A 23,032-nucleotide genomic window follows, 5' to 3' on the forward strand; every position below is an offset into this window, starting at 1 on the left:
CAGCACCACCAGTGCATGAATTTCGTGCACCAGGCTGCTAGTATTAAATAAATTTTTTAAAAAAGAGAAACACTCACAGGGACGAACACACAGGCAGGCTCGGAGGTGGCGGCCTTGAGCTGCATCCCTCTGCTGAAAGGTGGCAGGCGCCGATGGGCAGGCTCTCCCAGCTTTGAGGGCAGGTGTAGAGGCAGCTGCTGGAGGCCAGCGAGAGCGGGTGCAGGAGCAGGCGGCTGGCAGCGTGGGGAGCCCCCAACTTGGGAGAGAGTCCTTGCCTCCTGCAGGAGTCTATGGCCCCTGGTGGGCTCATTACAGGAGCACCCACACCTGTGGGCCCGGGGCCCAGGTGGGGGGGTGGGCGGAGGGGCAGCCCTCATTGGAGGCAGGTGTTGTGGCTTCCACCTCAAAGGTGAGGACGGTGAATGAGCCTGGGGGAGGGAGGTAGGGGAGAGGGGCCTCAGGGAAGCCCACGGGCGAGGCCCTGCAGAGCCCCCCACTTCTCTCATCTCCCTCAACCTGAGGCCTGGCTGCCGAAGGCACCTGCCCATCTGGGCTACAGGGCAGAAACTGCCGGGAGCCGGTCCATCCTTGCTGTTTCAAGGGACCTGGCATATATGGCATACGGTTCTTAATGTGTTTGCTCACCTTCTTGGCGCTGTGTTTTAACCAAGGTCACCTCTCCGAGAAAGGTTGTTTCCCCAGGTAGGGATTTTTCCCTGAAGTTAGGGAGGGTATGAAACTCCTTAACTAAGTGCCAGGCGGGTAGTTAATCAATTTAACTACAAACAATCATGCTTAAGCTACATAATCTTTACTCCCTGGAATGGAGATAAGAAACGCCCTAACCTTTGTAATAGAGATTGACAGGATTAAAATGAACTGGTATAAATACAGATGTAACAAGACAGCAAGACACAGGGCTTGGAAGACAGGACCAAGAGAGACAGAGCTTAGGCACAGAACCTACACAGAACGTTCTCTAGGGACAGAAGAACTTCGCTGGAGAGAGCATGCCGGAGGATCCTGGACAGGGACTGGCCTCGGAGCCTGGAGGCGGAGCCTGGCGAGAGAGCATGGCAGGGGATCCTGGACTGAACCTGACTACAGAAATTGGCAAGAGAACCTGACTAGAACCTGGTGACTGAACCTGGCTGGAGAACCTGGACAGAACCTGGCTGGAGATCCTAAGCAGAACCTCTCTGGAGTTGGAGACCAGAACTTGGCTGGAGATCCTGGCTAGGCTGCTGATCAACTGAACGCTGTCTCCGTGTCATTCCTTCTTCGCCGACTCCGTCTACGCCTTTGGGAACCCCTGGACCTGCTGGGGTTGGACCCCGGCATATGGCGCCCGAACAGGGACCCCTAGATAAGCGCCCCGCACTCCGGACGGATAGGACTCCACCATAGGAAAAGGGTGGATAGTCTTCGCCAACTCCGTCCACACCTTTGGGAACCCCTGGAAAAGGATTCCCCTAGGTAAGCCCCCCCCCATTGAGAACCCCTACACTCGGGACGGATAGGACTCCACCAGGGTACTGCAGACCCCCCTATAGAGGATAATTAGGGTAAGAAGGTGGATAGTACAGAACTTAGATTGAGAAGATGTGCCATACTGAGTCCAAAGAAAGAAGACTCTGTATTGATTCTTAGATTGAGAAGATGTGCCATACTGAGTCCAAAGAAAGAAGACTCTGTATTGATCTTTAGATTAAGAAGATGTGCCATACTGAGTCTAAAGAAAAAAGACTCCGTATTGATCTTTTAACACATATACTTGCTAGCAGAGGAGTTAAGGTTACTCCCAGTCAGATGGAACATTTTATACAAGAAATATGTCCATGCTTTTCTGAGGAAGGAAAGGTAAATGTAGAGGCATGGGAGAAGGTAGGCCCAAGGAGCCTTATCCTTAACCCCACTGCAGCCTTTCTACCCCGGGAAAGTGCAGGATTGGCAAGCTCTCCCTGGGGTGATAGATCAGGACTCAGGTAATAGCAGAAAGCGCCAATCCTACTCTTAAAATGGATACAAGAGAGCATCTGAGGTTTTTCTTTTTAATGCCTGCTTTTAAAAAATAAAAAAGGGGGAATTTGCCGGGAGCCGGTCCATCCTTGCTGTTTCAAGGGACCTGGCATATATGGCATACGGTTCTTAATATGTTTGCTCACCTTCTTGCCGCTGTGTTTTAAGCAAGGTCACCTCTCCCAGAAAGGTTGAATCCCCAGGTAGGGATTTTCCCCTGAAGTTAGGGAGGGAATAAAAGCCCTCAACTAAGTGCCAGGTGGGTAATTAATCACTTTAACTACGAACAATCATGCTTAAGCTACATAATCTTTACTCCCTGGAATGGAGATAAGAAACGCCCTAACCTTTGTAATAGAGATTGATAGGATTGAATCAACTGGTATAAATACAGATGTAACCAGACAGAGAGACAGAATTCAGAACACAGAACTCAGGAGACAGAATTCAGAAGACAGAACCTACACGGAGCCTGGAGACAGAAGAACTTCGCTGGAGAGAACATGGCAATAGATCCTGGACTGAACCTGACTATAGAACATGGCAAGAGAACCTGACTAGAACCTGGTGACTGAACCTGGCTGGAGATCTGAAGCAGAACCTCTCTGGAGATCCAGACCAGAACTTGGCTGGAGATCCTGGCTAGGCTGCTGATCAACTGAATGCTGTCTCCGTGTCATTCTTTCTTCGCCGACTCTGTCTACGCCTTTGGGAACCCCTGGACCTGCTGGGGTTGGACCCCGGCAAGAAACTACAGGAGTAGGTGCATGTGTGGCTGGGAGACCGGGGCCGGTGCATGCTCCTGCAGGCGTATCCTGGGACCTAGGCACAGGTGCTGGACTCGGTCGGGGTGCTCTGAAGCCTGGAGCCTCGGCTCCCCACAGTCACATCCCCAACAATTGTCAGCAAGAACTCACCTGCACCTGCAGCTGCCCACGCTGGGCGGATCTTCAGCAGACGGGAGCTGAGATGGCACCTGGCCTTGCTTCACTCCCGGTCCTGGGATTGAGGAGACAGTGCCCCTCCCGGTCCCAGTTGCAAAGGGGCTTAAGTCCAGAATGGGGTGAGCATGGCAACCCTCCCCAGGGGCCCGGCAATGGCTGCCCTGCGATTCCGCCTCCCGGAGGCCGAGCGTCCTGCTGTGAGAGGCAACACCCACTCCTCTCCGTCCTGGTCTGGCTTCCCCGTGGGGACAGACGGGCATTGGGCAGGTTGGGAGGGTCTTCCTGTCGGGCGTGTGTGGGGACGAGCATGTGTGGCCGTGCGAGGATCTCGCTGCCCTTGGGGACTTTCTCAGACTCGTTTTCAAACGAGGAACCACTGGCCTGAGAGGCCCGGGCGGCTGGGACGAGGTGGAGACTCCGCGAGGGAGACACACAGAGGAAGAAGCCCTTTAGCGTCTGTACTACTTGTTGCTGCGGAACAAGTTGTGAGGCCCCGAGAGCTTGTCATTCTAGAAAGTTCCTGGGTGTCCCGCTTGGCTGGGAACAGGCAGGCCTGTGACCGGGCCAGCGCTGGGGGCTGCCTCCTGCCTCCTGGCGGCCAGGCGGCTCCAGTCAGGGCCCCCCTCCCTGGCCTCCCGGGGCCGGATCCCACCGTAAACACGCTCCCTCCCGAGACCCGGGAGCCCTTCACAGGGCAGAGCTTCAGCTGTGAGAGGCGCGGGTGGTGTTTCCCCTTTTCCCAGGGACACGCTGGTGGAAGCCACCTCGACCCCTCGCTGTAGAGTGGGATTGGGCACAGACAGAGGAGCGCGAGGGGAAGAGGGCAGGAAGGCCCCGCTGGGGGAGGCCGTGTGCGGGGCAGACTGGCCTCTTCCCTCACCGCCCCAGGAGGAGAGAAGCCAGAGTCGGGACACGGGGGCTGACAGGAGAGCACGTCCCATCGCAGGAGGGCAGTCGGGCACGGAAAGTACCCAGGATGCAAGGAGCAACCCTGGGAAGCGCCCTCACCGGGTCTCAGCTGATGTCCGGATGCTCAGCAGCACGCTTTCCGTCCCGGGCCCTGGCGTCACGGGGCTGAGGTCGGGGCCGCCCCAGGGAAGCGGGTGGAAGGGAGGGAGGCTCCTGACCACCGGCCCCAGGGCGCAGGGTTGGCGGGAATGCAGCTGACCCTCAGGGTAGGGGCTGTCACCAGCCCGAGGAGGTGCGGGCCTGGAGCCCCTGCTGAGCGGGCCGGGAGCCCCCACATGGGCCTGTGCAGGCTCTGACCTGGGAAGGCACAGTTTCAATCTGTGAACCTGTGATTGTTCGCTCTGCTCTTATGTCCAGGCTCCGAGACGCTCACCTGGTGTCACCTCAGGTGTCATTTGTTCCATTTATAACAGCCTTAACGTCCAAGGGCCCCTGACCGTTCACCGTGCTTTCAGGTCTGACCTGTGACCTGACTCTGACCCGTGACCTGTGACCTGTGTCCTGACTCTGACCTGTGACCTGACTCTGCCGTGACCCTGACTCTTACAGGTGACCTGACTCTGACCCCTGACCCTGACTCTGACCAGTGACCTGACTCTGACCCGTGGCCCTGACTCTGACCAGTGACCTGACTGTGACCCGTGACCTGACTCTATCCTGTGACCCTGACTCTGACCCGTGACCTGACTGACCCGTGACCTGACTCTGACCTGTGATCTGACTCTATCCTGTGACTCTGATTCTGAACCGTGACCGTGACTCTGACCCGTGACCTGACTCTGCCGTGACCTGACTCTGACCAGTGACCTGATTCTGAACCGTGACCGTGACTCTGACCCTTGACCTGACTCTGCTGTGACCCTGACTCTGACCCGTGACCTGACTCTGACCCGTGACCCTGACTCTGACCCATGACCTGACTCTGACCTGTGACCCTGACTCTGACCCAAGACCTGACTCTATCCCATGACCCTGACTCTGACCCGTGACCTGACTGACCCGTGACCTGACTCTGACCTGTGACCTGACTCCAACCAGTGACCTGATTCTGACCCGTGACCATGACTCTGAACCGTGACCTGACTGCCGTGACCCTGACTCTGCCGTGACCATGACTCTGACCCATGACCTGACTCTGACCCGTGACCCTGACTCTGACCCCTGACCTGACTCTGACCCTTGACCTGACTCTGCCGTGACAGGCGGGTGTCACTGACCTGCCTCCGGGCCGGGAAGCATCCTCCCTCCCTCACTGGCTCGGCGCTCTGACCCTGCGACCTTTGACCTGCATCTGCAAGGCACCTCGATTGGAACGTGTGTCCCCGTGTCCCTGCTGTCTGCCTTTAGTGGGGCCTCTGAGCATGCACTGATTCTTAGAAATGGGGAACTTACACACACTAGGAACTCCGGGCCTCATCACTGTCCCCAAACCCTGACTTGCACATCAGTCACTCACTCCTTCCAAGACTCAAGTGCACCTTTTCCATTGGACGAGCAGCCTGTCACTCTAACAGGCCGTGTGCTCTGAGCTGTTCTCAACACCCCAAGAGCTGGATTTGGTACCGAGCCGGGCTCGTCTGCCTGCTGCCGCCACCAGTCCTCCAGGGGCCGGTGCTGCTGCGAGGAAAGACGGTTTATTCAGGAGCCAGCAGCCCGAGGAGACTGCAGACTGTGTCTAGTAGCAAATGTCATCCCTTTTTTAAAATGTTTTTTTCATGAATCATCACCACAGAATATTTGTATTCATTGCTTTTCAGAGAGAGTGGAAAGGAGGAGGGAGGGAGAGGGAAAGAAACGGAAAGAAACATCGATGTGAGAGAGACACCTCAAATGGTTGCCTCCCGCACACGCCCCAACCAGGGGGCAGGGAGTGAACCTGCAACACAGGAACGTGCCCTCCACCAGGAATCAAACCCGATACCCTTTGGTGCTCGGGCCAACACTCTAACCACTGATCAACAGTGGCCAGGGTGCAAAGACCATCTTAACAAATGGACTCAGGCAGAGCTTTTGTAGGAGGAGGAGGCAGGGGGGGAGAACAAAGGGCTGGAAGGAGGGGTTGAGAGTTCTCTGCTGAGGGGACTGTCCACAAACCCTGTCTGTTCAGTCCTGGGTCAGAGGTCAGCAAACGTCTGGCAGCCGGGATGTCCGGGACCGGAGGCTGCTTTCTATGAACCGTCTCTAGAATTCTTAAGAAAACAGGCTGATGTACGCAATCACATGCTACTCACAGATCATCCTTCACAGGAGAAATGATAAGGGAATGGGGGGCGGCTGACTAGCTGACGTAGATTCCTTGGCGCTAGAATATGATCCTGGGAACGTCTGTCTCCGGCCGGCCTGCCACGGGGGAGCCAGGGGGTGAGGCAGGTCCACGTGCAGGCAGGTCACAGCACCAGCCGTGTTCAAGGCTCCGTCACCTCCCTCGCCCGGGAGGCCTGCGTCCCCTCCCCTAGAGCAGGGCCCTCGTCCTGAGTTCTGAGCCCCCGGGGGTCACCCTCCCCTCAGCCTGTCCCCTGTGCTCAGGAGGAAGGCGTGTCCATCTCGCCTGTCACCACCTCCCGCTCCCGTGAATGAGGGCAGAGCGAGAAGGTGGGGACCCGCTGTCACTGTCCGAAATATGACTCCTGCTCCGCTTACCGTGTTGGCTCTGCGATGATTACAGAGGCACCTTCCCACCTGGCTGGGAGGTACACGTGGGACCCGGGGGCTCACCTGGAGACGGGCCCCTCCTCCCCCACCGGGAGCTGCCTGTGATCCTGGGAAGGCAGCAGCCTTGTTCCAGAAGCCAGACCCCAGCCCTTTGCAGACCCCCCGCCCTTGCCACCCGCAGGCCTGTGCCGGTCTCCAGCCCCATGACCTGTGAGCGGCCATTGGCTCACCCTTTGGCTACTTCCCCGTCACCTCTGTCCTTCCACCCAAGGAAAAGGGTTTATTCAGGAGCCAGAGCCAATGTCAGCAGCCGGCTTACGGGGGGCACAGCACGGGTCTGTGGGTGACGGCTGCTCTCCACGTGCCAGCAGGACCGGAGTGAACGCTCATCCATGATGCCAGCCTGTCTCTGTGAATTGGCTCAGGCAGGACCGGAGCCCGGGCCCCGTGATTGCCCGTTACATGCACTCGCCTCGGTGGCTAATATGTAACCTGTAGGTGAAAGACACTTTTGTGTACAATTCCCAGAAACTGGCTTCCCGGGAAGCGCCTCCCGCTCCCAGGGGCCCTGACCCAGCAGGTGAGCTGGCGTTCAGTCACCCAAACCAGACGCAGAGAGCATGCTGGACGCCGCTGACCGGCAAGATGACTGGGACATTCTGGGAGTTCAGCTTCCTCCCCTGCCTTTCCCTCCTCTACTCTGTCCATCCCTCCTATTCTCTCCACTCCCCTCCCTCCCTCCCTCTCCCCTTCCGGCTTCTCTGCCCACCCTGGACCCCAGGGAGTCCCTAACCCGCAGCCCATTGCATGCAAGTGAGTTCCTCCCCAGCCACCCTGCCGTCTTCGGGGTTCCTCCGGGGGGTCCCCCTGGCAGAGCTGCGGGATGAGAGGGGGCTCCTGGACTTTCTCTAAGGACAACACGCAGGCAGCCCTGGCCGGTGTGGCTCAGTGGATAGAGTGCCAGCCTGCGGAGGGAAGGGTCCCAGATTCAATCCCGGTCAAGGGCACATGCGCGGGTTGAAGGCTGGATCCCAGGGCGGGTGTGATTCTCTCTCATTGCGATGTTTCTAGCTCGCTCTCCTTCCTTTCATCTCCAAAGTCAATAAAAATACATCTTTAATAAAAATAATAAAGACACACGCAGGCCCTCCCCACACAGCCCTCCCCACCCGGGGCATCTGGTCCCACTGAGGGGAAGGGAGCCACTGCAGAGGGGGGACTGAGTGCGTGGTGGAGGGACCGTCCTCTGGGGCTGGGGAGGGAGTGGCCTGGCCAGGAGGGAACTAGAGCAGAGGCGGGGCTCAGGCAGCAATAAAAGGTGCCAGGGCATTGGCAGCAGGACCCGGGATGCCACCAACCAGAGCAGCCGCTGCCATGGGGCCCGTGGTCCTGGCCCTCGTCCTCCTGGGCACTGCAGCCACCACAACTGACAACTGTCCAGGTGAGCCAGGCGCCAGGCAAGCCGGCCTGACAAAAGTCCCAGAGCTGAGAGCCTCCGCACAGACCACTGCCAGCCCCCTGCCGGGTCCTTCCAGAACATTCTTCTTCAGACTGAGGCTTAACCACCCTCTGCAGAGGCACCGACCTCAGGGTCCTCCCATGAGGGGCTCAGGTGGTGTGAGGGGGGAGGCTGGAGAGCGCCCCCTCCCCCAGCCGGGGTCAGTGCAAGGTCGCACCCAGGGCTGGGGGCCTTGAGCCTTGGGGTACAGGCGGCCCCACTGCTCCCCGAGGTGGCACAGCAAGAGGGCAAGGGTCCCAGGGTCCCCACGGGACCCGACCTCTGTTCCTCGCCCAGGAGCTCTCCAGGGGGTGCCACCCCTCCCTCCGGAGTCTCTGGCTGTGGGAGGGGCTGGGACCAGGGACTAGGTGCTGCCTCCCAGGGCCCTAGGGCCTGCAGTGTGGCCTGTGAAGAGGTGGAGGGAGCGTGTCCCCTGTGACAGGAGAGAGGCCGCTGAGTCGGGAGGAGGGACACACGGGCCTCACGGGGAACGTCACGCTGAGTCCATGTTCGCCCCTCGTGGCGTCCTATTTTCTTTTTTTAAATAGAAGGATTTTTAAAAATTTATTCATTTGCAAGAGAGAGAGGGAGGGAGAGAAACGTGGATTTGCTGTTCCCGTTGTTCGCGCCCTGATGGCGATCGCGCCCACAGTCTCCGCGACCTGGATGGCGCTCTGACCGGCCAGGCTCCACCAGGGCCTCTCCTTGTCCCCAACCCCCGGGTGCCCTGTTGTTAATGAGCAAAAACTAAGCGAATGCAGAAGTGAGGTCCCCATTGGCTCCGCCCAGGGAGGACCTGCAGAGGAGAGGCCCGCGGACCATGTGACCCCAAGGGGACCCCGGGAAGCAGCGGCTTTCCGGGTCCCCACACCCTCCCTAGAGGCCATTTATTTGTGATGGAGGCACTTGAACTCCAAGAGGCAGGTCCACCTGGCTCCAGTTCTGCGGGGGCTGCTGTGTGTCCTCGGATGACAAGGGACCCCCACCCTCCGCACCCTCCAGCCCGGGATTCCCAGGCCACATGCCCGGGGAATGGGGGTGACACGCGGCACTGCCCCCGTCCCCGCTGTCACAGATGCGGGGATGCACTCACTGGACGGGCCGCCGTGGGGGGTGTTCTTCCTAAGGCCTCACACATTCGCATCAGCCACTCTGACCCCCAAAGCCTCCCTCAGCTCTCACTCTGCAGCCGGGCACAGAGCCCAGAGGGGCTGAGTGACACCTGAGGACACACAGCCTGAGGAGCGGGTTCCCCGGGGGCAGGTGGACCCCGAGACCGGGCCCATCACCTGGGGGAGGACCGACCACAGGCTCAGCAGAGGCGGCACCGCCTCCCCTCCAGGCTGGCCCTCCAGCTGAGGCAGGCGGCCCGGGCACAGCCATCTGCCAGGCCGGGGTCCCCATGGTGGCAGGTCCCTCAGGAGAGGGGTGCGGGGGGGCAGCGGCCCATGTCCTCACACTGAGGGGCGCCCGCTGATCTCTGCAGAAGTGAAGGTGCTGGGGCTGGAGGCCGACAAGCTCACCATCCTCCGGGGCTGCCCGGGGCTGCCTGGGGCCCAGGGGCCCAAGGGAGAGGCAGGCGCCGACGGCAGGAGAGGTGAGTGCCCGGGTGAGAGGGACTGGGCCTCGTCCCTGCCCAGGGAGACCCGACAAGACAAGGCAGTGCCCCCAGCAGGTCTCAGGAGGGGCCTGGGGCTTGGTCCACTGGGGTGTGGGTCCCCGTGGGAGGGAGCTGTTCTCGGGTCACCCACGGAGCCTCCGGGCCTGTGTGGGCGGCCAGCACGGCTCCTGGTGATGATGCACCTGCTGCGGGGGGACCCGGCTGGACTGTCCTCCCTGCCCTCCCTGGTCCCAGCTGAGCCCGGGGGGCCTGTCTCCAGGGGCGACCACAGCGGGCCCGGCAGTCACAGCCAATGGAAATGCCCAGGTTCCCCGGACAAGGGCAGAGCTGGGTTCAGGCCTGTTCCCCTCTGAATGCCCCTGGTGGCAGGTCCTGGACTCTGACTGTACAGCAGGGACTAGGAGGCTGGGGTCCCGGTCCCCTCCCTCTGGTTCCCGAGGGTCTAACCTGGGGGTGCTAGGGGCCAGGGTCCCAGAGTTTGCTCACTGACATGTTTGAATTTGCAGGAGAACCAGGCCCATCCGGAGTCCCTGGGAATGCGGGACCCCCCGGGCCCAAAGGTAACACAACAAGGAGCATGGAGAGCCTGGGCAGGACCCCTCACCACCTGGGGGCAGGGAGAGAGGAGGGGCACGTCCCGGGTCAAATTTGAAATTTTCTAGCCATAACCTAATGGCAACCATAATCCTATCCTCATCCCAAACACTGACCCTATTATTACTCCTAACTCTAACCCTAATTTTATCCCTAACCCTATCTTTATCACTAATTTTAACCCTCACACTATCCTTATCCCAAAACCTAAGCCTAACCCTATCCTTATGCCTAACCTTATCTATATTCCCTTACCCTCACTCTAACCTTGTCCCTAATGGTAACCCTAACCCTAACTCTGCCCTCAATGTGGTGCTCCCTCACCCAGCGCCTGGGTCTGGGTCTGTGTCCAGAGCACCCAGGGGGCCCAGGGCTGATCCCGACCCCAACCCAGCACTGACCCGGCACAGAAATGAGACCCGGCTCCCTTGCCCCATGACCTGTCCCCGCCCTGGGCTCTCTCAGCCCCAGGAGGGTGGGAACAGGCGAGTCCTCTGGCTGACGGGGTCTGGCATGAGCCTGTCCTGTCCTCGAGCCTGTGCTGACCCTCCTCTCTCTGCAGGAGACCGAGGGGAGAAGGGCGAGCGGGGAGAGAAAGGTGAGGCCCTCCCGCCCTCCCAGGGGTTACTTCCCGGACCCTGAGCACAAGGGGGTTCCCAGGGTGTGGAGCAGGGGCTGGGTGGAGAGCAGGCCTTCCCTCTACGGGGAGGTGTGGAGGGCGGGATGGGAACACACTCCTCCCAGAGCCTGTGCAGCCCATCCCTCCCGTCCCAGCCTCGGACCCCTGAGCAGGGCCGGCCTGTCCTCCCGGGACTCTGCCTGGGGCTCGAGGAAGTTGGGCAGCGATTAAAACGCAACTTCGGCGAGAGGCTGTGAGCCAAGCTGTGGTCACAGACGATGAGCAGATGTGGAACATGTGCCCTGAACTACCCATGACACGCGTGTGACCCTCACACATGTACACGCTCCACGTGCTGGTGCAGAGTTGATGACACAGACACCTTCTCCACGTTCCCTGCACAAAGTCCAGGAAGTCAGAGAAGGGCCCGGACGTGCACACCCTGGTGACCCCTCTCTGGACCCGAGACAGTCACCCTCCCCCAGGCTCACCCCACTGTGGTACGAGGCGCAGACGCCCCTTCGCTGCCCTCCCCACCGAGCAGCCCGCTATCCCCATGTCCCCGAGGCTGCCCTGGGCCCAGGAGGCAGCTGAGGCTCAGACTCCGCCTCCCGGGAGCACAGCCAGGGCCTCCCCAGGGGGCAGGCTGGGGCCTGGCTGGGGGACCAGCCTCCTATGGAAGCATCTAGAAAGGGCCTCCATCTCCTCCTGGGGCGGAGGGACCAGGGCTTGGCCGTCCTGCCTCTCACGTGTGTTTCCTCTCCCCCAGGAGCATCGTGGGAAGCTGAGCGATGTGACACAGGTGGGCGACCAGCCCGGGTCCAGCGCCCAGTTTGGCCCCAGGTAGCGGGTGTGCCCGGCTCTCCCTGCAGGGATCATGGGCTGGGGTCCCCCATGCAGCCCATCAGCCTGCAGGCCCAGAGGCCCCGCCCCCTGCCTCACCGCTGGCCAATCACATGGGACAGCACTCAGCCCTGCCCCCTGCCTCCCTGCTGGCCAATCACATGGGACAACACTCAGCCCCGCCCCCTGTCTCACCTCTGGCCAATCACATGGGACAGCACTCAGCCCCGCCCTCCGCTCCTGCCTTTGGGTCCCCATTGACAGTCCTAGTCTCTTGCCCAAAATATTAGAACCCCAAAGGCCCAGTGCCCGCAGACCAAGGTTGGGGGGCCATAGGGGGAGGGGCGGGCACACGGGGCCTGTCCATCACAGCTGGTGGCTCTGGTGGGATCTCTGTCCAGCCCTGGAGCCTCCTGCCCACGCAGACCGCACTGTCCCGCCCTCCCTCCCGCCTGGGGGCCTCCATGTGCCGCTTCCCTTCCCAGGACCTCGGAGCTGCAGGGAAATGCTCACCAGGGGCCACATCCTGAGCGGCTGGCACACCATCTACCTGCCCGGCTGCCGGCGGCTGACCGTGCTGTGCGACATGCACACGGATGGCGGGGGCTGGACCGTGAGTGCCGGCGGCGGGAGGGCGGTGCGGTGCTGGGGGGGCAGCTGCCTGGCCGGGAACCTCGCAGACCAGGCTCCACCCCGAGGACCCGCGCTCCGGGGCCCTTGTCACTGTCCAGGCCCCTGTGTCCGGGGCTGACCCTTCCCAGGGGACGGAGAGAACCCGACGGGGTGGGTGAACCCGACCGTGGGCCCGGCCCCAGGGAGCCCCGCGCCTCCGGGTGTGGGCTCCGGGCCGTGGCCTCCCCTCTCCCACCTGCCACGTCCTCCTCGGTCCCACGTGGGCGCCGTCTGCCCGCCCGGGGTCTGGGCTGTGGGCGGGGCCGTGCTGGGCGGCAGCGCCGTCTCCCTCCCCCAGGTGATCCAGCGCAGGGTGGACGGCTCCGTGGACTTCTACCGGGACTGGGCCGCCTACAAGCAGGGCTTCGGCAGCCAGCTGGGCGAGTTCTGGCTGGGCAATGAACACATCCACGCCCTGACCGCCCAGGGTAGGGCCCGGGCCGCGGCCTGGGGGTGGGGGTGGGGGTAACCCTCCTGCCCCGACCTCTGACCTGGGCCACCTGGACAGAGCCCGCTCCTCCGCCCTCACACGTGCCGCCTCTAAGGACAGGAAGGTCCAGCGGAAGGGGGGCGTCAGGGCCAGAGGAAGTGGGTTGGGGGGCAGACCTCCACCAGTCATGGCCGCTGGCATCTCAGAGGCCAACACGGGGGGGACACGGAGGCCCTCCTTGGGGTTCGGCCCCGCGCCCAGCCCTGCCCTCGCCGCCCACCGTGTCCCATCCCTGAACACACACGGGAGAGGGCAGCTTCCTGCGAGGCTGTGCCAACACCTTCTCCCCCCGAACGCCGAGGGACCCCCTTCTCTCTGGCGCTGGAGGGAGGGCTGGGGGTTTGGCACGACACTATGGGAACATGTGCCCCCACCCCTCAGCGACGGGGACTTTCTGGGGGACCTCGAGGGTTGTCCTGGATGCCCAGTGCCAGGTCCCCTGAGTGTCACCCACGTCCTGGCAGCTCAAGGTCCCTGCTCCCGGGACTGAGGCCCTGTCCCCCGCAGGCACCAACGAGCTCCGTGTGGACCTAGTGGACTTCCAGGGCAACCGCCACTTTGCCAAGTACCAGTCGTTCAGGCTGGGGAGCAAGGATGAGAAGTACCCGCTGATCCTGGGCGCCTTTGCCGGGGGCAGCGCTGGTGAGTGTCGGCCGGGTGGTCAGGGTTGGGTAGTGGTGGTGGTCATTGGGCTGTGGACAGTGGTGGTGGGCAGTGAGCTGTGGGCAGTTGAGGGAGGGCATTTGGATGGGCAGTGGGCTCGGGTAGTGGGGGGTGGAGTAGGGGTGGACAGTGGGGGTGGGCAGTGGAGCATGGACAGTGGGCGTGGGCAGTGGAGGTTGGACAGTGGGGGTGGGCAATGGAGGGTGGGCAATGGGGGTGGGCAGTGGAGGGTGGGCATTGGGAGTGGGCAGTTGGATAGGCTGTGAGAGGGGTGGGTGGGTGTGGGCAGTGGGCTTGGGGAGTGGGCAGTGGAGGGTATGCAGTGGGGTGGCAGTGGGGGATTGCTGGGGTCCAGCCCCAGCGGGTCCAGGGGTTCCCCAAAGGCGTGGACAGAGTCGGCGAAGAAGGAATGACACGGAGACAGCGTTCAGTTGATCAGCAGCCTAGCCAGGATCTCCAGCCAAGTTCTGGTCTTGATCTCCAGAGAGGTTCTGCTTCGGATCTCCAGCAAGGTTCTGTAGCCATGTTCCCTCGCTAGGTTCTTCAGCCAGGTTCTGTCCAGGTTCTCCAGCCAGGTTCAGTCACCAGGTTCTAGTCAGGTTCTCTTGCCAATTTCTGTAGTCAGGTTCAGTCCAGGATCTTTTGTCATGTTCTCTCGCTAGGTTCTGTCTCTAGGTTCGGAGGCCAGTTTCTGTCCAGGATCTTTTGCCATGTTCTGTCTCTAGGTTCTGTGTAGGTTCTGGTCTAGGTTCTGTGCCTCTTGGTTCTGTCTTCTAAGTTCTGTGTCTTGCTGTCTTGTTACATCTATATTTATACCAGTTGATTCAATCCTATCAATCTCTATTACAAAGGTTAGGGCGTTTCTTATCTCCATTCCAGGGAGTAAAGATTATGTAGCTTAAGCATGATTGTTCATAGTTAAAGTGATTAATTACCCGCCTGGCACTTAGTTAAGAGGTTTTATTCCTTCCCTAACTTCAGGGGAAAATCCCTACGTGGGGAAACAACCTTTCTCAGAGACCTTGGTTAAAACACATAGTGCCAAGAAGGTGAGCAAACATATTAAGAACAGTATGCCATATATGCCAGGTCCCTTGAAACAGCAAGGATGGACCGGCTCCCGGCAGGGGATGGACAGTGGGGGTGAGCAGTGGGAGTGGCCAGTGGGGAGTGGGCTGTGGGGGAGTATAAAGTGGGGTTGGGCAGTGGGTGGGCAGTGGGGGTGGTTAGTGAAGGGGAGGCAGTGGGTGGGCAGTGGAGAGCGTCTGGGCGGGTCCTGGCTCTGTGTCCTCGGGCCTGGGCAGGGCCTGGCCTCACCACGTTCCTCCATCCACACGTTGGGATAACCCGCCTCCACCTGGATGCACCCATGACGATGGCGGAACACACGGCTACAAAGTGCAGGACCTGAGCGTCACCCTCCTGACCACCTGCATTGGAGCAGGTGGACAGGACACCCGGGTAGCACCGCTCATGGCGCACGTCCCTCCCGTGGGGCCCGAGGGACCTGGACGTCTTGGGCAGTGGCCTCCCCTCTACTGGGCACAGTGCCCATTTGCTGGCGGGCACAGAGCAGAGGGGGGAGACCGAGGCCAGGGATCCGCCGACCGAGCATTCGCTGGCGTGCGCGGCACCGTCAGACTTCACAGCGCATGACGCGCAGCTGGACAGCTCTGGCCGGACCTGGAGCCGGCACCTCCTGGCGCTGAGTGTAAGCAACCCCGCTTCTCCCGGCAGGTGACTCCCTGACCCAACACAACAACTCGCTGTTCACCACCAAAGACCGGGACAACGACGCGGACTCTGGCAACTGCGCCGAGCTTTACCAGGGCGCCTGGTGGTACTACAGATGCTACATGTCCCACCTGAACGGGCGCTACCTCGGGGGCACCAACGAGAGCTCTCCGAACGGCATCGTCTGGATTTCAGGGAAGGGGAAAAACTACAGCTACATGGTGGCCGAGATGAAGGTGCGGCCCGTGTAGGGCGGTAGGCGGCCTGGAGCGTCTCTGAGCAGGTCCCGCGCCCCCCGCACGGGCACAGGTGGCTCCCAGGGAAAGTTGGAGCTCACCCTGGCCTCGCTCCCTGCCCATAGGGACCCTCAGCTTGGAGACCTAACCGACTCCCGCCTTCCTCTCCCACCTGCCAGGGTGAGGGTGACCCTGACCTTGCGCACTGCACGCATCCTCAATAAAGCTTCGCCTGGCTCCGCAGGCACACGATGCGTCTATAAATATTTCTCTTTTCTGCGACCAGCACAGCTAGAGAGTGGACAGGAGTCCTGATTAGGGGTGACAGGGGATTGGGAAAATGAAAGAGACAGACACAAAGACAGTAGGGAAAGCTGGGACAGGGTGGGTCAGCTGCCCTCTGACGGAGAGACAGGGACCCAGAGCAGATACAGTGGGTTTATTTTATACAGTAAGTTACCAGGAAGTTTTAGGAACGTTTAAGATAAGGAAAATATGTGCATTCTTGTGGCTTCTTTGTAATCATCACTTCTCAATGAGTCTGGATAATCGTGTTTGTTCCTGGTGCCTGGCTGGAACTCACGTGCCTGGCGCCTGAGCTAAAGGTCAGACTGACAACACACCTGCCTCTGGTAAGGTATGTTTCCAGGTCATGGGTCAGCCAGGCGCCACTGGATTCAGATGACAATCAGCTCGGGGACCTTTCTCAGGTGCTGTCTACATCTCCGCCTTCTTTATATTTTAAATGTGGCTTGGACATCTCATTGGAGCCTTCGGGCATGAGTCTCAGGAGCTTGCTGCTGACTAAAAGAAAGCAGGGTACGTTAGTGGTACATAAAGAAATCCTACTAGGCCAAAACTGGTTTGGCTCAGTGGATAGAGCGTCGGACTGCGGACTGAAAGGTCCCAGGTTCGATTCTGGTCAAGGGCATGTACCTTGGTTGCGGGCACATTCCCAGTGGGAGATGTGCAGGAGGCAGCTGGTCAATGTTTCTCTCTCATTGATGTTTCTAACTCTCTATCTCTCTCCCTTCCTCTCTGTAAAATATATTTAAAAAAAAAAAAAAAGGAATCCTATTAGGTGCCAGGTGGTGTGTTTTAACATTTTCCATGGATTAAATCCTTTTAAATCATCCAGCAATTCTTTTGCCAGTTTCACTGGAAATAAAATTTCATCATGACTATTCAGAATGGCTTGCACATGTTTCTGTAGCCGTACGAGGTCTATACTGATATTATTATGATGCCATATTCCCTGTAGGTGCATCTTGATTTTACTCCAGTCACATAGAGAACTGTCAGAGCAGGCTGAAGTCACACACATATATGTAAAAGCAGCATGGCATTGCAGCTGCTGTCTCATCTTGACACTTTCTAATTGATGACCTAGTCCTATCACTACCGCTTCCAGAGCATTTAGCTTTGTTTCTAGCCTTTTGTCTGTATCTTCTTGATTGTGAAGTGTAGCTGAGGTGTTCTGAGCCAATTCATGGACAAACCTTGCATTCTGGAGGCTCTGGGTCAATGGAAGAGAAGCAGTTACAGCAGATGCGATGACAGTAATGAGGGTAACAAGACCAGAACTAATAAGCCCACAGCACGCTGTTCCTGGGAGAGCTGATTGTGCAGTTCCTGCAGTGCCTGGAGGCGTGCACCTGATACCATTTCCCTGTTATGTTGGTAGGAGGCATAATAAATGAAGGCTGCTTTGAAATTAATATATCTTCATTCACGTGATGCCTGGAAACACAGCTGGTGAGGTTACAGTGATGGCACTGGACAGCATAATGGGAGTCCAATCCGGTGATGTTCACCTTTCCAGTCACCAAGACACATGGAGGCTGGACACAGGCTGGTAAGCCATGGCAAGGGATCGATGAACACGCTCCTTTAATATCAGCTAAGAAAGAGCCAGTAAAAGTAAGAAAGTCAAGGGCAGCGGCTGAATGCCACAGACCTTTCTGTAAACCTCCTGTTTCCGCGGTCACGGCGTTACCCACAAACCCTCCTGGTGACATAAGCGCGTGATGGGGACATTTAGCGTCAAGCCTGTGAGACCAATCCAATACATACACGTCAGAGCCAGAAATACTATGTCTCACTGGTACAGGTTGGCGCAATCTTGCCTTAGAGGAAATGCTCCCAGCTCAATAGTGGTGCTATTAGGGCAGGAGGGGAGTGGGGGATGCCGATCAGACAGCCATCGGGTGGCCTTAGGGATCCCCAGGTTAGTAACTGTCTGAATGTATTTTCCCATATCCCAGGGGCCTGCAACGTTAGCAATGTCTGCACCTCCGTAGGACGTCTTATTTTCTTGGCCAAGCTGCAACCATCCTGAAGTCCCCCTTTTAGGCCCCCCACTGAAGCCATTATAAGTATAATCACCTTGGGAAGAAGAAGTTACGTGCTTCTCGGAGCTGCCCCTGACCATGTTGGCATTGTTAGTAAACACTGGCACCGATTCTCGGTCCAGGCGGCTGGACTGACCACAGTGCCCAGAGGCTGCAGACGGTCAGGCCTGGGGGACACCATCCCGGCACCATTCGGTAGAGAGAAAACTGAGAAGGGCCCGGCCGGTGGGGCTCAGGGGTTGAGCATCGACCTGTGAACCAAGAGTCACGGTTTCATCTGGGTCAGGGCACAGGCCCGGGCTGTGAGCTTGGTCCCAGTGTGGGGTGTCAGGAGGCAGCTGATCATCTGTGATGTTCTCTCATCAGTGATGTTTCTCCCACCCCCTTCCTTCCTATATGAAATCAATTAAAATATCCTATTTAATAAAAAGGTAATATGCAAATTGAGCGTCAAACACTCGTGTCACAAGATGGCCAGCCCAAGTCATCACACGATGGCCGGCAGGCGAGGGCAGTTGGGAGTTACCAGGCCTGTGGGGGGGGGGGGGGGGACAGGCCTGCAGTGGAAGGCAGTTGGGGGTTATCAGGCCGGCAGGGGAGCAGTTATGTGTTAATCAGGCCGGGAGGGGAGTGGATAGGAATAATCTGGCAGCCAGGCAGGTGAGTGGCTAAGAGCCAGCAGTCCTAGAATGTGAGAGGGATGTCTGACTGCCTGTTTAGGCCCAATTACACAGGGTCTAATCCATCAGTCTGACATCCCCTGAGGGGTCCAAGATTGGAGAGGGTGCAGGCACCGGACTCTGGTATTAAATAAATTTTTTAAAAAAGAGTGAGAAACACTCAGAGGGGCAAACGCCCAGGCAGACTCAGAGGTGGCGGCCTTGAGCTGCATCCCTTCACTGAAAGGTGGTGGGCGCTGATGGGCAGGCTCTCCCAGTTGGGGTGAGCTTGGTCCCCTCCGCAAAGCCTGGCCATGGCTGCCCTGCGATTCCGCCTCCCGGAGGCCGAGCATCCTGGCTGTGAGAGGCGACACTCACTCCTCTCCTTCCTGGTTGGGCTTCCCCGCAGGGACAGACGGGGCATCGGGCAGGTTGGGAGGGTCTCCCTGTCGGGCGTGTGTGGGGACGAGCGTGTGTGGCCATGCGGGGACCTCGCTGCCCTTGGGGACTTTCTCTGACTCGTTTTCAAACGAGGAACCACTGGCCTGAGAGGCCCCGGCGGCTGGGACGAGGTGGACACTCCGTGAGGGAGACACACAGAGGAAGAAGCCCTTTAGCATCTGTACTACTTGTTGCTGCGGAACAAGTTACCCTGTAGCTGTGCGAGGCCCCGAGAGCTTGTCATTCTAGAAAGTTCCCGGGTGTCCCGCTTGGCTGGGAACAGGCAGGGCTGTGGCCGGCCAGCGCTGGGGCTGCCTCCTGCCTCCTGGCTGCCACGCGGCTCCAGACAGGACCCCCCTCCCTGGGGCTCCCGGGGCCGATCCCACCGTAAACACGCTCCCTCCCGAGACCCGGGAGCCCTTCACAGGGCAGAGCTTCAGACGTGAGAGGCGCAGGTGGTGTTTCCCATTTTCCCAGCGACGTGCTGGTGGAAGCCACCTCGACCCCTCGCTGTAGAGTGGGATTGGGCACAGACAGAGGAGCGCGAGGGGAGGAGGGCGGGAAGGCCCCGCTGGGGGGGGCGGTGTGCGGGGCAGACTGGCCTCTTCCCTCACCGCCCCAGGAGGAGAGAAGCCGGAGTCGGGGACACGGGGGCTGACAGGAGAGCACGTCCCATCCAGGGACTCGCAGGGGGGCAGTCGGGCACGGAAAGTACCCAGGATGCACGGAGCGACCCTGGGAAGCGCCCTCGCCGGGTCTCAGCTGATGTCCGGATGCTCAGCAGCATGCTCTCCGTCCCGGGCCCTGGCGTCACGGGGCTGAGGTCAGGGCCGCCCCAGGGAAGCGGGAGGAAGGGAGGGAGGCTCCTGACCACCGGCCCCAGGGCGCCGGGTTGGCGGGAATGCAGCTTACCCTCAGGGTAGGGGCCCTCACCAGCCAGAGGAGGTGCGGGCCTGGACCCCTGCTGGGCGGGCCGCGAGCCCCCACATGGGCCTGTGCAGGCTCTGACCTGGGAAGGCACAGTTTCAATCTGTGAATCTGTGATTGTTCGCTCTGTTCTTATGTCCAGGCTCTGAGACGCTCACCTGGTGTGTCACCGTGTTTGTAAATTAATTCAGGTGTCATTTGTTCAGTTCATTACAGCGTTAATGTCAAAGGGCCCCTGACCCCTTCCCGCGCTTTCAAGTCTGACCCGTGACCGGACTCTGACCGTGACCGGACTCTGACCGTGACCTGACTCTGCCGTGACAGGCGGGTGTCACTGACCTGCCTCCGGGCCGGGAAGCATCCTCCCTCCCTCACTGGCTCGGCCCTCGGACCCTGCGACCTTTGACCTGCATCTGCAAGGCCCACCGATTGGAAGGTGTGTCCCCGCATCCCTGCTGTCTGCCTTTACGGGGCCTCTGAGCATGCGCTGATTCTTAGAAATGGGGGAACGTACACATACTAGGAACTCCAGGCCTCATCATTGTCCCCAAACCCTGACTTGCACATCAGTCACTCACTCCTTCCACGACTCAAATGCATATTTTCCATTGGACGAGCAGGCTGTCCCTCTAACAGGCCGCGTGCTGTGAGCTGTTGCCAACACCCCAAGAGCCGGATTTGGTACCGAGCCGGGCTCGTCTGCCTGTGAAAGGCGCACCGCTCGCCTCTCCGGGCGGTGCGGGGGGAGGAGTCTGGCCGCCCGGCTCTGAGATCCCTCCACGCCCGCCTTAGGGGCTGGCCTCCCCCGAGCGGTCCGAGTATCCGGACCGGCCGCTCGTGGCCAGCGGGCCGAGGGGTGGGGCCAGGCGGCGACCGGCCACGGGGGAGGTCATAGGAGCGGAAGGCCTCACCGCCTGGCTCTTTCCTCCCTTCCCCCGTGGTCGGCTCCCCGCTTGCCCGCGCTGGGGCCGGGGGTCCATGCGGCACTCGGGCCGGTGGGGGGGGCCGGGGCCTGCGTGGGCCGGCCGCCGGGCCCCCATGGGGGGGGGGATTGGCTCCCCGGCCCACGGCCCACGGCGGGAGCCCGGCGCAGGCTGCCCCCCCCCCCACCGGGCCTGGTGCAGCAGCGGCGGCAGCGGAGTGGGGCGCGTGCCCAGGCTCGGGGAGGCCGCCATGCTGCAGTGCACCCCATGGGCCGGGCCTGCTCCAAGCGGATGCCGCTCCTCCAGAGCTGGGCCGCTCCACCGGCCGCACCCCGTTTGCTGGGCCTGTGCCGCCCAGATGCGCTGGAGTCCCGGTCTGTCCGCAGGCCGGCTGCGGGTGCTGTGTGTGTGGGGGGGGGGGGGCCATCCTGCCTTGTGGCGAGTTCCAGCGGCAGCAGCAGGAGCCGGACAAGGAGTGCGCCCTCCATCTTGCCTTGGGTTCTCCATCTTGGGACGGTGCCATGTGCTTCCTCATGGGAAGAAGCCGCTGCTAGCCACACCCAGGATTTCTCTGGATTAACCAATGATGATCAAGGGAAGTGCAGGCCATCACTATGACCACATCCTGTACCGACTCGTGCCTGGCCAATCGGCGGGGCCCACAGAGCCCTCTCCTGCCCCCAATCCACCCCCCTTTAAAACCCCCTGTCCCATCAGGCCTCGCTCTCTCGGCCACTGGACTTTCCGCTGTGTCGGTGGGTCTGGTGAACGGGGAGCGAAGGCTGGCTTGCATAATAAAGGACTCTTTGCTTTTGCATGGGACTGACTGGCTCCCTGGGGGTCTTGGGAACTTTGAAATCTGGGCACAACACCTGCTGCCACCACAGGTACTCCATGGGCCGGTGCTGCTGCAAGGAAAGACGGTTTATTCAGGAGCCAGCAGCCCGAGGAGACTGCAGACTCGTCGCAAAGGTCATCCCTTTTTTAAATTTTTATTTTCATGAATCCTCACCTTTGGATATTTTATTCATTGCTTTTCAGAGAGAGTGGGAAGAGGAGGGAAGGGAGAGAAACATTGATGTGAGAGAGACACTTCAACTGGTTGCCTCTCTCACACGCCCCAACCAGGGGGCAGGGAGTGAACCTGCAACCCAGGAAAGTGCCCTCCACCAGGTGCCGGGAGCCGGTCCATCCTTGCTGTTTCAAGGGACCTGGCATATATGGCATACGGTTCTTAATATGTTTGCTCACCTTCTTGGCACTGTGTTTTAACCAAAGTCACCTCTCCAAGAAAGGTTGAATCCCCAGGTAGGGATTTTCCCCTGAAGTTAGGGAGGGAATAAAACCCCTCAACTAAGTGCCAGGCGGGTAATTAATCCCTTTAACTACGAACAATCATGCTTAAATTACATAATCTTTTCTCCCTGGAATGGAGATAAGAAACGCCCTAACCTTTGTAATAGAGATTGATAGGATTGAATCAACTGGTATAAATACAGTTGTAACAAGACAGAAACACTCAGAGCTTAGAACAGAACTCAGAAGACAGGACCAAGAGAGACAGAGCCTAGGCACAGAACCTACACAGAACGTTCTCTAGAGACAGAAGAACTTCGCTGGCGGCGACAGCATGCCGGAGGATCCTGGACAGGGACTGGCCTCGGAGCCTGGAGGCGGAGCCTGGCGAGAGAGCATGGCAGGGGATCCTGGACTGAACCTGACTGCGGACATTGGCAGGAGAGTCTGACTAGAACCTGGTGACTGGACCTGCCTGGAGAACCTGGCTGGAGATCCTAAGCAGAACCTCTCTGGAGATCGAGACCAGAACTTGGCTGGAGATCCTGGCTAGGCTGCTGATCAACTGAACGCTGTCTCCGTGTCATTCCTTCTTCGCTGACTCTGTCCACACCTATGGGGACCCCTGGACCCGCTGGGGTTGGACCCCAGCAACCAGGAGTCGAACCCGAGACCCTTCAGTGCTCAGGCCAATGCTCTAACCACTGAGACACAGTGGCCAGGGCGCAGAGACCATCTTAACAAATGGACTCAGGCAGAGGTGTTTTGTAGGAGGAGGAGGTGTGGGGGGAACAAAGGGATGGAGGGAGGGGTTGAGAGTTCTCCGCTGAGGGGACTGTCCACAAACCCCGTCTGTTCAGATCCTGGGTCAAAGGTCAGCA

The 23,032-nt window shown here is 59.6% G+C and overlaps 2 protein-coding genes across 2 annotated transcripts in view; both read left to right on the plus strand.

Moving 5' to 3' along the window:
• The window catches only part of MRPS2 (mitochondrial ribosomal protein S2), a 229,276-nt gene that overhangs the window by 663 nt on the left and 205,581 nt on the right, over positions 1-23,032 (plus strand). Inside the window, exon 2 of the mRNA XM_059656245.1 lies at positions 1,347-1,350. Within this exon, the coding sequence (XP_059512228.1) occupies positions 1,347-1,350 (4 nt within the window). The remainder of the gene's footprint in view (positions 1-1,346; positions 1,351-23,032) is intronic.
• On the plus strand, positions 7,884-15,804 carry LOC132212556 (ficolin-2-like). The gene is made up of 9 exons (XM_059658486.1): positions 7,884-8,025; positions 9,569-9,679; positions 10,210-10,263; positions 10,860-10,895; positions 11,686-11,718; positions 12,245-12,372; positions 12,730-12,859; positions 13,429-13,563; positions 15,322-15,804. The coding sequence occupies exons 1-9, from the start codon at positions 7,932-7,934 to the stop codon at positions 15,567-15,569; spliced, it is 969 nt and encodes a 322-aa protein (XP_059514469.1). The 5' UTR covers positions 7,884-7,931; the 3' UTR covers positions 15,570-15,804.

The sequence above is a fragment of the Myotis daubentonii genome, chromosome 11 (assembly GCF_963259705.1).
Source record: "Myotis daubentonii chromosome 11, mMyoDau2.1, whole genome shotgun sequence".
Taxonomy (NCBI): Eukaryota; Metazoa; Chordata; class Mammalia; order Chiroptera; family Vespertilionidae; genus Myotis; species Myotis daubentonii.